Source organism: Actinia tenebrosa, unplaced genomic scaffold, assembly GCF_029948245.1.
Source record: "Actinia tenebrosa isolate PJP-AT-01 unplaced genomic scaffold, QUT_ActTen_1.0 PGA_scaffold17__23_contigs__length_9995812, whole genome shotgun sequence".
Lineage (NCBI taxonomy): Eukaryota > Metazoa > Cnidaria > Anthozoa > Actiniaria > Actiniidae > Actinia > Actinia tenebrosa.
Window position 1 is genome coordinate 7,942,380 of NW_028292577.1, and position 13,350 is coordinate 7,955,729.

Here is a 13,350-nt window from a genome sequence, read left to right on the forward strand (position 1 = left end):
TCTGTCATAACAGCATTGTGGGTAACCTTTGTGTTTTCACTCAGAGTTTTTAAACCACAGGTGTGAAACAACTAGAAAATTCGTGCCTATAAGTTGTAGGGAGAGCCTACGTAGCAAGCAGTTGATGTAAAGTTTCATAAGAATACAACGATTCGCATACACTCAGTTGAAGAATCGTTGCCGGGTTCAGAAACATAGAACATAGAAGCTGAGACCGAAATGCTGTGACCGGCGACCCGTGACATCATCCACTGTTTTTAATACGCGTTTGGCATTCTAAACCGACTGCATGGATAGCGCAAATGAATAAATTATAATATAATTATGTCATTTCCCATGTGCCATTTCGGTATAATACAATAGATAGAACCACAATAGAATACAATAATTTTCCTGATAGTACATTACATCAACTGAGTGCAATGTTGGTTCTCCCATAAGGCTATAGCCTTCTTGGGATTCCTGTGGCCACAGCACCACAGGTAGCCTATGAAAGAAAGAAGCTGTATTTCCTGTATTTAAAATCAATAACGCTAACATTCTGGATAAAACGATATAAAATTACTTACTTACGACACCGGCTGGTCATGTGATCATCTTATGTGGTCATGTGATCATCTTCCGTCTTGTTGGAAGGAAACATTGTCTGGGTTCAAAGTTTGAGTACCGTTTATTTTTACATGTAAAAAAATATCAACTATACAACTTGAATTTATCACTTTATCTTAATTTGACGCTAATGACTTTATATCACAAACTAATTCACCATTTTCGCTGATTTTTTTCGTCTAAATAGACGTAAATCCCCCATTCTCTCCCCCCCCCCCCCCCCCCCCCCCCCTCCTTCTCCTTCCGTAAGGTTTATTACGTCAAGTTTACATCAAGATCATCTGGACAGAGTATAAAACACTCTGCTTCAGTTTCGGAATCATAATATTGTTATTTTCAATTTATAAAATGTATGATAAATCAACTAGTGAATTCAGTTTTCGCATGATACCGTAAATAATCAAGACTGTAGGTCTGTGTTATCCGTTGAGGTTTAGTTTTTGACCATGAAACAGCTGCTACTTGGTCGATGGAAAAGGCATTTAAAATTGGACACTTGCTTATCCTGTGGCGGTGAATACAACTGACAAGTCTGAACGCACAAATCGCGACGAATAGTTCACATTCACCTCTTGAGAGGAAGTGTAGCGCTGATAAAAAACAAATAGGTAATTAAGATAAGTGTGTAAAAAACAACTGCAGAGAAAGCGTATTTTCTCAAATCGATCTATTTAATATACCTTGGATATGATGTTTTCCCATTTCAGACCATATGTCATTCTCGATCTTGAGAATAAGGTTCTTTGTTCGAGTTGTATCCATATTCATGTGTTTCCCATGCGCATTCATTAAACAAAGAAATGATACTCTAGGGAATGACAGGTGGTCTGAAATGAAAAAAACTTTACGCCCAAGGTAAAGAGGCATATTGAATAGCCAACCTTTCGTAAACGTGAGCTGCGCATGCTCTTGACGTTCGTTGGGGGGTCTCGTAATCGTTCATGGTTGCCATGCTATGGGTAAAACCGAAAAAAAAAAATCGAATAACTTGTTTTAGTTTTATGAAACTTGTACTGGACTGAAGGAAAACACATTGATTACTGTGATTGGTCAATGTATTGGTCACTGTGATTGGTTAGTGTGTTGTGATTGGTCAATGTATTGGTCATTGTGATTGGTCAGTGTGTTGCTTTAGTTTTAGGATTTCTAAGTCATCATTTTTCAATTTTACCTTTCATAAACATTGTTCCTTTGGCTTTTTTCACTGCAGCTATATTATTATAGACAATCAGTTAGATACTGTTATATCATAATAGTTGGTAGTCTCCTACGCAGCCATTAGTGTCGTGCGTCGTGTCGTTAAAGGAGTGAGCGTTGCGTGACGACACATATAGCGGCTGCATAGAAGACTAAATGGTTGGGTGGGAGCGAAGTCTATTCAAGATAGATAGATCCTGATATCCAAAACTTGACTAAGCTCCACTTAAGCCAGATCGATATCGTACTGATTCTTGGCTTGGCTGGAGAATACCATAAGCGTATACAACGGGGTGCTTGGGGCTTGATGGGCGATCTATTTTTAACCGCCAGTGATAACGTCGGGTGTACACGTGACCGACGGAGTTGTATACGGTAGACTCCACCCCTTCACATTACATAATCATATATTCGCCCATAAATAAGATGCAGGGAAGCCTTGAGGTGTTTTAATCCATATATATACCTACTTAGTTGGGTCTTTTATTTCTTCATATACCGGTCCTTGGATCGGCTCTCTCGGTTTTGCCTCCGAATATCCGCTGTCATCACTAATAGATGAAATAACGGCCAAAAGAAGAAGTATTAAGTGACTAGGACAATTAATGATACCTTCATGTAATCAATTATAGCTTTATTTAAGCTCTTATTCACCACTTTCACAACCGCTTAATTGGAAATAAAGGGTGGCGCAGTAGTAGTTAAAGTGCACATGAACCCTTCGACAATACTTTCAGTACTGATTCTACACGAAGTAAATAGTTGAATGGTAAAATATTTCTTGATTTGAGTGATGCGTTTCTAAGTTATGAAGGTTTATACTTCCAATATGCTAATGAGTGTGACGTCTATTAAGGCTTAATCAAATATACAAAATCGAACTGGTTCATAGAAACAGTATTTAAAAAGCATCATTATTTTACTCATGGTTTACATGAAAGCTATTTACAATTTTTATTTTCAAAATGGCCAGCATTTAGTATTACTAGTTACAACAAAAACACTCAAATACCTTACCTGACGTCATCATCATTAACATATTGGAAGTATAAACCTTCATAACTTAAAGACGCATCACTCAAATCAAGAAATATTTTACCAATCAACTATTTACTTTATGCAGAATCAGTACTGAAAGTATTGTCGAAGGGTTCATGTGCACTTTAAAAAAGGGTAAGTTAATCAATTATATTACTTCCATAGCGGGGAGGACTTCAGGGAGTGGTTGCACAATTCTCCCTAGCCAGGGACTCGTGTAAAAAGCGCTCGAAGGTGCGCCCTTTGCCCCTTCCTCAGACTATCAGTGATGTTTATTACGGGTATTTAAAGCTATGTAAGGCTTACCCTGGGTAGTTGTCGTATACTATTGGTGCTCCAGTCGGGTTGCTTCTGATGCCAAAAGCTGCATCACTAATGAGTAAGTATGACTGAGTAAGTGACTTACTATGGAAAATTTAGTAAACAAAAAATATTGATTTGGAACATGATGTGATAGTGTTGGTTAGGTTAGGGGAGATTTAAATGTAAAGATAGGGTTGTGTTGAGAGCGAGTGCGCACAAAAAGGAAAAGGATACGGAGGGAAAGATTTAAATAAAGAAAGACATGAAAAGAGGTAAAGGACTCAGAGACAGAAGAAAAAAAAAAAAATGAACAGACAGAACCAAACAAACCCAGGAAGTTATCCTCTAAACCTTCATACATCTGAGTACAAACGTATCCAATCTATTCCCTACAGCACCTGTCATCACCCCTCCCCCCACACCCTAGGGAGTGAATAGAGATGACTCTGGATCTGCGCCGCATGCGCGTAGGCTTTTCACTATATGACCAGTCTAGGTGGCAAACCTTTCAACCTCCATATCAACGTAGCTGCACCTTCTGTTGTACTTCACCGTGGAATGGCGGCGTGCTACGGTATTTCTCTTCTTTAAGCTGGAAGGAAAAATGCGATAATGTAAATTAGTAAAAAAAATAATAAACAAAACAAAACAAAACAAGCAAAAAAGGGAAAAGAAAAAAAAATCTATCTATGATCCACATCGTAATTATGAATATAATCAGTTAAAATTAGCTATTTAGTTACTATTATTCTTATTAGTCATGCACATAATTCAGTCTCAAGACGACGGCAAGGTGTAGAAGTTAAAGAAAAACAATTTATCTATCTATCATTGTGGTAACTAAACCCTCATCTCCCGAGATACAAGTACATCTATCGTTAATACAAAGCCACAGAATTAATGCATTACTTAACAGCATTTCTTACCATTTGAAATACAGGAGCACCACTAGAGCTGTCAAGCACAGCATGGACAAGCCGACAACTGCAGGAATAACCCACACACGTTGTGCCGAGTCCTCTTTACGTGCACCACGGATAGCAGGAGTTGCGGGTGAACTGGATCGAGACATGTCAGTCAAAGGTCTAGTGCCCTGGCCTTCGCTGCCTTCTGTTGTCATCACAGCAGGTCGTTTTGAACTAGTTGACTGATTACTCTTGTCTGGCTTGGGTTCTGTTGTTGTCTGTGAGGGTATACTTGGAACATTTGTTGGTGAAATAGTTTCGGAAGTGGTGGTTGTCGTGGTGACCGTTGGCTGGCCTGTTGTTGTCATAGAAACTGTTGTAAAATGTAACCGGCGGCAAGGCGCTCAGCTATGAATCAGATTGCAAGTGGTTTTGACAAAAGAATTTATTGAAAAATTCACACAACTTTACAATACATGAAAAAAAAACGGGAACGAGATTACAGGATATCTCTAATGAAAACAAGAAAAATATTTACAATGAGATAAAATAAATTTGTAGCTTATCTAAATAGCTAAAAAGTTATGAATAAAATACAGTTTTGCTAGATATAAATAGAAACGGAAATACGTAAATTACGTCACAGGTAATTTGAATATTGCATACTGATTAGCAGTGTTTACAATACGCGAGTGAAAATTACTAGGTTGCAAAGTTTAATGTACAAGTCGGTAAACCGTTTAAAATGAACTAAACCAATGGAAAAAGCAATAGGAAAAATTGACTAGAGGTTAACTATGGCTTTAGGTAAGTATTTTAACCTTTGTTTATGACAAACTAAGAATTACACGGTTTACTGAACACGCGGTCGCGACAATGACCTTGAGTGTAGAGTTTAAGTAGCGAACAAATTAAAGGTTGGAAAGAAAAGGTCTTTTATCCCGCAGTTAAGGCTATTTATCGTAGTAAAAAGGTTAAACAAGCGAGTAAGGCGGTAGCGATCCTATAGTAAACGTCTTAAAGAGTTTAAAAGACAAGATACACTCAGCGTGATTACTAAATTACTACTGCGTGAATAACTTTGTACTAAATTACGCGCTAATGCGACTAGAATTACTACAACATGAAACGAATGCTTAACAAATATGTAGAAAATCTAAACTATAAAATATAACGACTAGTTAACGATATTAACATAGATTTGTCCTAAATCTATCCTAGGTATAAGTGTAAAAGGCTTCAAAGATTCATACCTTTACATCGTAGAGAATTCCTTGTCTTGATATGTGCAACGTCTTCAAGAACTTTTACTACACTGATTTAAGCTTAGTTTGGGCCTATTTTTATGGAAAAACCTGCATTCTTAAGACCTTACACATCCTATGCAATGTTGCACGCCCTAGGCGCAAACAGGATGTCCCAAACACGAACTTACGTAAACAAGCGCCAAACCTAGGCATGACTCACTGTAATGTAATTACGTACGGAAATTATTTCTTGCTTACGCATTTTCCACGCAAACAGTTAACTAAAGAATTACATTCCTATGTGTACACGAGGCATTCCTAATTAAAAATATAGATTTATGTCTAAATAATTACTGTCCAAAATAGTGTCTTTTGACTCTGTCACAAAAAGGAATAGAGCATGTGCATGTTACGTCATAGCTGCCATGACGTTGTTTGATGATGACAAAGCATTCCTCGTTAGCTTCTATTTTCAGCCATCAACCAACATGGCGGTTGTTTCATTGTTATTTATATCTCAGGGCAAAATTTCATTCCTTCAGCCTTTAATATCTCTCTTTCCTCCTTCCTTCCTTAATTTTTTCCATACATCCTTCCACCCATATCCATCCATCCATCCTCCCTCCCTTCAAACGCATTCTTGTAATATCATAGTTACCTGGAATTTTCTTAGCATGATAGTAGATTCTAAACCCTTTATTTAAAGAAGTCACTTCATCAGAATGAAAGTCTAAGACAACAACATTACTTCTTGTCTCCATTATTGGATAATTCCCCCTTGCACAGTATTTCGAAGAAACGGCTCCTGGGCTTCCTGTGGATACTCGTACCCAGTCCTTCATGCAGGAGGCGGAGGGTTCCATGTCGACATCCTCGAACTCTAACGTTATTACGTAACCAACTGGTACCTCGACCTTCCATCGACAGTCTGCATTGCTTGGATAGTTGGATGGATAGAAAGGTGACATAATGGTTCCGTTAAGAGCTGTTAGATTACTCCTGCAGGCTAAAGAAACCAAGACAGAACAATGATACATTAATAGACCCAGGGCGCGTGGTTCAGAGAATCAGTATTCCTACCCCCCTTCCCCCCCCCCCCCCCCCCCCATTCCCTGTTAGAATGACACGTGGTAAAATTGCAAACAGGTCCCATCCACCATCTTGGACAGTCCTACAATAAAAAACCCCAATGCATATGTATTATGGAGAAAGTCAAAACGGTACACGCCCTTACCTTGATAGTAACAATAGGTAATATTCATGCTGTAGATACCTGCCCCATACGGGTAGGGTGGGTTGAGTGAGTTTTGTCCATCAGTGTTGTAGTATATAAACTCAGCCCTATGTAAAGCTCCACGTACTTCTTGACACGCACTAGATAGAAAGGCCAGTAAAAAGAATGGTGATTCGAGGGGGAGTGGTATAGGGGTATTTTTGTCCCCATTTACGGCGCAGCAAAAATGAATCAGCGTATTCGAAAAAGTGGAACGTCCATCTGGAACGACGCCACTACTTTTTGTGTATGAAAAATCCATGCGGTTATTCCATATCAAAGATCCTGCTTTAAGCCCAGCAGGACACTTTCCTCCTTTTCTGTAAATGCAATAACGTCCTGCGGGCCATGCGGTTCGTGCGGGATCCAGAGGATCAGTATCCTTGATGCAAAATGATCGCTGAACTCCTTTCTTATTAACTCTTGCTTTTAGGTGAAATGAGTTTGATGTTTTGCTGTTTGGATCCAGGGCCTGTGTGATGTTTCCTGTTGCCCAGACAAAACCATCAGCCATCGGACAGCCATATATAGTGTTTGGTAGACCGTACTTTCCTTCTGGCCATCGAAGGTTATTTTCACCTTTAGTATCAATAGTACAAATACCATGTCAGTTGTTATATACACCTATTCAAGGCAGTAGGGAAGGGGGGGGGGGGGGGGGGGAGGAGGAGGCCATGCATGACCCTCCTTCTTGTTAACAAAGTGGCAACTTTTTAGTATTTATACGATAATTTTCATTTGCTTTGCTAAGTTTTGAAATATAAAAACGTAAACCGCAATGTCGGCTCTTTTTGGTTCGGCGTTTCAGGGACCCAAACAAAATGGCGGAATTTGAATTTCTGTCCCCCACCCCCTGCCCTTCGAAAATCCTGCCTACGCCCCTGCTATTTCGCTCTGGGTACGAGATTGGGAAAGCTGAGAGCGAGTAGCACGCTGCAGATAGTGTAATATATTCACAATATATATATATTTGAGTAAGAAATGTGATCCTTCATTTTTTTCGCTGGAAACGAAACAGCACAAGTTTAGTCTCAGATCGCTCATTTTAGCATTGATCTCGGATAGAAAACGTTTTAGATCTATGTGAGGTTAAGCATTCAGGAGCTGATCTAAGGGAGAAGTGCAGAGGATATCTCCCCCCCCCCCCCCCCCCCACAAACCCCACTCCACCTCCTCCCCTCTCCCCCGTGTTATCTACCTGTTACCCTGGAAAATTTAATTCACAACATTTTGATCGGGGTTCGGGAGTATCAACCCTCCTAAAAATCCCACTACCCTATATACCCCCTACTCCTCCTAGCTCTACCCGTCTGGCCCGCCTTAGGGAAAACCCAAGTGGAACTTGGAAGACGCCCCAAAAATTGTCTCAATGTCCAGTTGACCTATCTCGAAATTATCTTAGAAATTACCAATTTAACCAATTGATTTCCTACTTATACCAAAAGTTGTCCACGAATTAGGATGTATGGATCGCTGATGAATCATCGCTTCCGGAACACGTTCTAACAGATACTATCGTAGATATGAATGGATTATTTTTAAAACAAAATTATTTCGACTGTGTAGCATTCATAATCAATCAATTAACTGTTATCTTAAAGTGCTACTACGACGAAAATCGCTCAAACTTGGATTCAGCTGAAACTTCCTAAATATACTCTTTAAAGGTCCAATAATCACTGTATGAAGTGTTTTCTCGATATTCAGGACGAAAGTATGATATTTTTACGATTATTTTTTGGAGTCTGTGACGTCATACACTCAACATCGAACATCGCTCCATACATTTCTTTGTATATAAATCCTTAATTTATTTTATTCCTATGAAGCCCAAAGGGTGGCTAATGTGCTTATTTTACATTACTTGTGACTATAATTTATATTTTGGGGAGTTTGGGTATTTCTTTCTCCCTTTACTACTGATATTTTGATCATAAACTACAAAAAAATGTATGGAGCGATGTTCGATGTTGAGTGTATGACGTCACAGACTCCAAAAAATAATCGTAAAAATATCATACTTTCGTACTGAATATCGAGAAAACACTTCATACAGTGATTATTGGACCTTTAAAGAGTATATTTAGGAAGTTTCAGCTGAATCCAAGTTTGAGCGATTTTCGTCGTAGTAGCACTTTAAGCTTGATTACAAATAAATAATTGTTTAAGTTTATCATAGCTAACTATGAGTTTATCAAATTGTTATCTTTTGAATTAGGTTTTGTAATATTTATTCTGCATGGGACTATCGATTATAGTACATTTATATTAATTTTAGCCGGCATAGATTTTAGAGTTTTAGGCAAGGGTTTTAAAAATGAACAAGAGAAAGCCGGAGTAGAGTGAAGAGTGAAATAGATGTTTGACTAATACATTAATTAACTAATAAATAGCCCCAGTTCCATTGTTTTCTTTTGTGTCTATTTGACTCGCAGATTCCCGAGTAGATTTTATTTCACGGGTTTGAAAAATGCCTTAACTCTATATATAATGATTCTATCGTTTAAAAGTAAAACTTTTGCCAAGTGTTTTATATCCATATACATTTACTATCATTTCGCTAGAAGTCAGATCGAATCCCGTCTAGCTCTAGCTTGCGTATTATTTTCAAAGTCACACAAGAGGTGAATACTAGAACACTTACCTTCAACAAAGGCCACGATAGAAGTCAAAAACAACACGTAAAATGTTACGGCTATCATTTTTCTCATCCTGAAACACTCCGTAGCACCGAGAAACTGTTTCAGAAACTATAGTGACTAGAGAAGAAGAAAATTAGCGAAACCCGTTAGTCGGTTAGACATATAACTGCCAACCCCAAGTAATGGGGTTTTAATAAATAAATTATAAAAACAATCGCGTGTGCATTCTACCAAATCACGGTGACGTCACTTTTGGTTAACATGAGATGCACACGTGCTGCCGTGGATGCTCAGTACACAAAGCTTAGCCGTGGAGTTCGGATCTCTTCGAATCCTTCGAAGTTGTGGAGACTTTATCGATAATATTTTTCACTTCATTCATTAGGTAAGAAGTTTAATTTGGGATATTTTTACTTTATCTTCTTTTATCTTCTTTCGTTTTAGATTTTTCAAGTCATATTTATGATGCAAACTCCGTCCAAGCGAATCTGCTTGTAAGTCGAGTGCTTCATGCCTCACTTACACCGCCGAAATTTATGCATCCTAGGCGGTTTTTGGGAAAGAAAGTTATAGTTTCCCGAGTTGCAACCATAGTTCTGCGGAATATTCATTATTTTGCTGGAATAAACTAATGGTTGCTCCCTACTGGTTTATTTTCCAGTAAATTTATTTCATGGCGGACGACACGAGGGGTTCACCTCCGCCATCTTGGAAAGATGAGATGTTGGGAATGTTCAACACATTCAAACAGGAGATCACTAATCAGATTCAGGAGCAGCTTGGACCTGTTGACGACTCAGATTCTGAACACAGCGTTTCCTCAGGAGAAAAGGACAGGGATTCGTCACAAGTCAATAACCTCGACGATTATGTGGGTAATACCACTTCTGGTTTCGACAATCTTGCAGATGAATTCTCTACATCAGATAAGACTGGGCCAGCCGTTGATTCTAAATTAGCCACCATGGTGGAGGAACTGGTTAAAGAAAAGCTACCCAAGTCAAAACTCGACGATTTGATGTCAAAATATCTTCGACCAGAAAATTGCAAATTGCTGGTCTCGCCCAAAGTCAATAGAGCTGTTTGGAATCAGTTAAGCCAGAATACCAAAGCCACAGATAGGGCTTTTCAAAAGTCTCAACAGTATTTTATTACTGCCATGTATGCCATGATGTCTGCCTGCGAGAAGGCAACAGGAGAGATGAAGTCTGTTCTTGCACACTCTTTAGTCCTTGCCTTGGCAGGTAATCGAGAACTGAACCTTCGCTGGCGGGAGTCCTTAAGGCCTGAATTGAATTCGCAGTTTGCTTCGCTTTGCAACCCTACTACGCCGATTACAGATCAGCTGTTTGGGGATGACATTGGAAAAGAAATTGACGAGGTAAATAAGGCAAACAAGCTTTCAAAGAAAATGTCATCCAAGAGAGGCAGTCGTAAAGGTTATCACCCCTACAACAGCCAAAGCCGGCAAAGATCCTCTTCATTTTCAAGAGATGGCAGAGCTTATGGCTCAAGGTCTTTTTTAGGAGAGAGAGGCTCCTACCGCAGGAGGGGAGGAGCCAGACTACGCACTCAGACCGACAAAGAGTCTCGTCAATAATTTCCAGAGCTCAGGTTAGTTACATGACTCAAATTCATGCTATTATTGGGTCAGAGACACCATTTAGAGCTGGCCAATTACAACACTGTTTAGAGGAAGGGAAAACAATTACCTTGGACCCCTTTGTCTTACAATGTGTGTCTAATTGTGAACTTGAGTTTGATTGCATTCCTATGCCATCAAATGGCTCTTCAAGTTCCTTACACCCAGAATTCAAATTCACATTGACAGAACAACAAGCTGTTGACAGAGAGATTGACACCTTTTTGGAAAAGCAAATTATTGAACGATGTCAGTCAGAACGTGGGGAGATTATTTCACCTATATTTCTAATACCTAAGAAGGAACCTGGGGTCTACAGAATGATTTTCAATTTAAAGTCCCTTAACCAATCAGTGACTTACCGTAAGTTTAAAATGGACACGCTTGAGTCTGCAATCAAATTAATGAAGCCTGGGTGTTTTATGTCTTCAATCGACCTGCGAGATGCTTATTACTCCATACCAATATCTCCTGCCTATAGAATGTTTCTCAAGTTTGCATGGAGGGGATACCTGTTTCGATTTCGGGCCCTACCAATGGGGTTGACAAGTAGTCCACGTATTTTTACGAAGGTCCTCAAACCTGTTTTTTCCACTTTACGAACTCAATATGGACATAATTGCCTGGGATATCTTGATGACTCTTTCTTCACGGACGATACTGAAGATGCCTGTCGTGAGGCTACCATACATGCAGCTCAGCTGTTTACTCGTCTAGGTTTTGTCATTCACCCAACCAAGTCTATATTCAATCCTACACAGTCATTAGAGTTTTTGGGTTTCGTGTTAAATTCTGACACCATGACAGTTTGTTTGACCCCAAGGAAGATTGAGAAAATTGTCCTTATGTGTCAGAAGTATTTATGTGGACAGGCATATACCATTCGGGAAGTTGCATCATTGATAGGAACTTTGGTATCAACATTTTCTGGGGTGGAGTTTGGCCCGCTGTATTATAGAAATTTAGAATGGGACAAAGATGTGTCCCTAAAAGCTACCCAAGGGGATTTTGATGAGAAAATGTCCCTTTCCAGGGAAAGTCTCCAAGAATTAGAATGGTGGGTCAGTTCCCTCCCTGCTGCAAGGAGAAACATTGTGCATGGTATCCCAACCATGATTCTTACGTCTGACGCATCTTCTGTGGGTTGGGGTGCTTGGACTTCCCAAAGTCAAACCCAAGGTCTATGGTCCCAAGTGGAGAGGAAATATCATATCAATGTCCTGGAGATGCTCGCAGTTAAACTGGGGCTCATGTCCCTTTTTGAATCAGTATCCAACCAACACATTAGGATCTTATCTGACAATACTACCACAGTGTCCTATATTAATGCTATGGGAGGTTGTAAGAGTAAGGAATGCACTCAGATTGCTAAGGACATTTGGTTATGGGCCATCAGTTGGCACCTCTGGCTCTCAGCGGCTCATCAGCCGAGGCAGCTGAATGCCATTGCAGACTCACTGTCGCGCCATTTTGAGGATGGGATAGAATGGAAGCTGAATCCTATTCTATTTGACAGAATCTGTGGGTTGTATGGGGTCCCTGAGATTGATCTGTTTGCCAGTCGAATCAACCATCAAACGAATACCTATGTTTCTTGGAAACAAGATCCCTGTGCAACCTATGTTGATGCTTTCACTGTGAATTGGTCCCAGTTCACTAACAGTTATATGTTTCCACCATTCTGTTTAATCAGTAGATGTCTCCAAAAAATATTTTTGGAACAAGCAACAGTGACCATCATAGTACCTCTGTGGACCACGCAAGCTTGGTTTACAAGGCTTCTAAGTCTCCTGATCCATCGGCCCAGAATGTTCCTTGTCACCAGGAAAGTGCTTTGCCATCCAGTTCACGGAGATGTTCATCCGCTGAGCCGCAAACTGCAACTCATGGCATGCAAGGTATCAGGCAACAGTTCATTGAATGCAGCATTTCTGAGGACATTACCAATGTCCTCATGTCCTCATGGGGGCCAAGTACACAGAAGCAATATAATGTTCACATCAGGAGGTGGGGTGAATTTTGTCTACAGAGGAAAGTTGATTCATTGCGCCCAAATATCAATGATGTTTTAGAGTTTCTGCACAGTTTACACATCAAAGAGCTATCCTATTCCACAATTAATACAGCACGTTCGGCTTTGTCGAACTATTTAATGGGATTTGAATTTCCTGGTACTCACTACACAATTACTGATCACCCCTTTGTTGTACGCTATTTGAAGGGAGTGTTTAATTTTGTCAAACCTACTCCTCGTTATCAGGAGACTTGGGATGTCGCCGTTGGAGAAACTTTCATTAAAGGAACTAACATTCAAATTAGTTATTTTGCTAGCACTCACATCTGGACAAAGATGTCAGACATTATCATTTCTCGATATTGATGATATGAAAGAGAATGCGGATTATTATTTGTTCTACATACGGGATCATGTCAAGCAAGACAGACCGGGAAAGATTTTTGCATCGTTTATTGTTAAGAAGTACATTAAACAGGA

At 39.6% G+C, this 13,350-nt stretch overlaps 4 protein-coding genes and 1 long non-coding RNA gene across 6 annotated transcripts; 3 read left to right on the top strand and 2 right to left on the bottom strand.

Moving 5' to 3' along the window:
• Window positions 1-874: 874 nt before the first annotated feature.
• LOC116291197 (uncharacterized) lies at window positions 875-5,348 on the bottom strand. The gene is made up of 8 exons (XM_089031771.1): window positions 5,306-5,348; window positions 4,074-4,407; window positions 3,653-3,739; window positions 3,151-3,216; window positions 2,277-2,357; window positions 1,781-1,819; window positions 1,491-1,562; window positions 875-1,199 (listed from the first exon to the last, which is right to left on the bottom strand). Exons 2-8 carry the CDS (start codon window positions 4,265-4,267, stop codon window positions 1,175-1,177), a joined length of 564 nt encoding a protein of 187 aa, XP_088887897.1. The 5' UTR covers window positions 4,268-4,407; window positions 5,306-5,348; the 3' UTR covers window positions 875-1,174.
• Window positions 4,745-5,649, top strand: LOC148910408 (uncharacterized). The gene is made up of 2 exons (XR_016120070.1): window positions 4,745-4,859; window positions 5,274-5,649. It is a non-coding gene; the product is annotated as an uncharacterized LOC148910408 (long non-coding RNA).
• Window positions 5,650-5,835: 186 nt separating this feature from the next.
• LOC116291198 (uncharacterized) lies at window positions 5,836-9,382 on the bottom strand. Its single transcript, XM_031698335.2, has 3 exons — window positions 9,217-9,382; window positions 6,534-7,151; window positions 5,836-6,305 (listed from the first exon to the last, which is right to left on the bottom strand). The coding sequence occupies exons 1-3, from the start codon at window positions 9,281-9,283 to the stop codon at window positions 5,845-5,847; spliced, it is 1,146 nt and encodes a 381-aa protein (XP_031554195.2). The 5' UTR covers window positions 9,284-9,382; the 3' UTR covers window positions 5,836-5,844.
• Window positions 9,383-9,827: 445 nt separating this feature from the next.
• On the top strand, window positions 9,828-12,653 carry LOC148910409 (uncharacterized). 2 transcript variants are annotated; one of them, XM_089031750.1, is made up of 2 exons: window positions 9,828-10,828; window positions 12,553-12,653. In XM_089031750.1, exon 1 carries the CDS (start codon window positions 9,888-9,890, stop codon window positions 10,812-10,814), a length of 927 nt encoding a protein of 308 aa, XP_088887876.1. In that variant the 5' UTR covers window positions 9,828-9,887; the 3' UTR covers window positions 10,815-10,828; window positions 12,553-12,653. The 2 variants fall into 2 exon arrangements, with proteins under 2 accessions (XP_088887876.1, XP_088887875.1); XM_089031749.1 differs by having other exon boundaries at window positions 12,550-12,649.
• LOC116291170 (uncharacterized) lies at window positions 10,838-12,928 on the top strand. The gene has a single exon (XM_089031687.1). It carries the CDS (start codon window positions 10,838-10,840, stop codon window positions 12,926-12,928), a length of 2,091 nt encoding a protein of 696 aa, XP_088887813.1.
• Window positions 12,929-13,350: the final 422 nt, after the last annotated feature.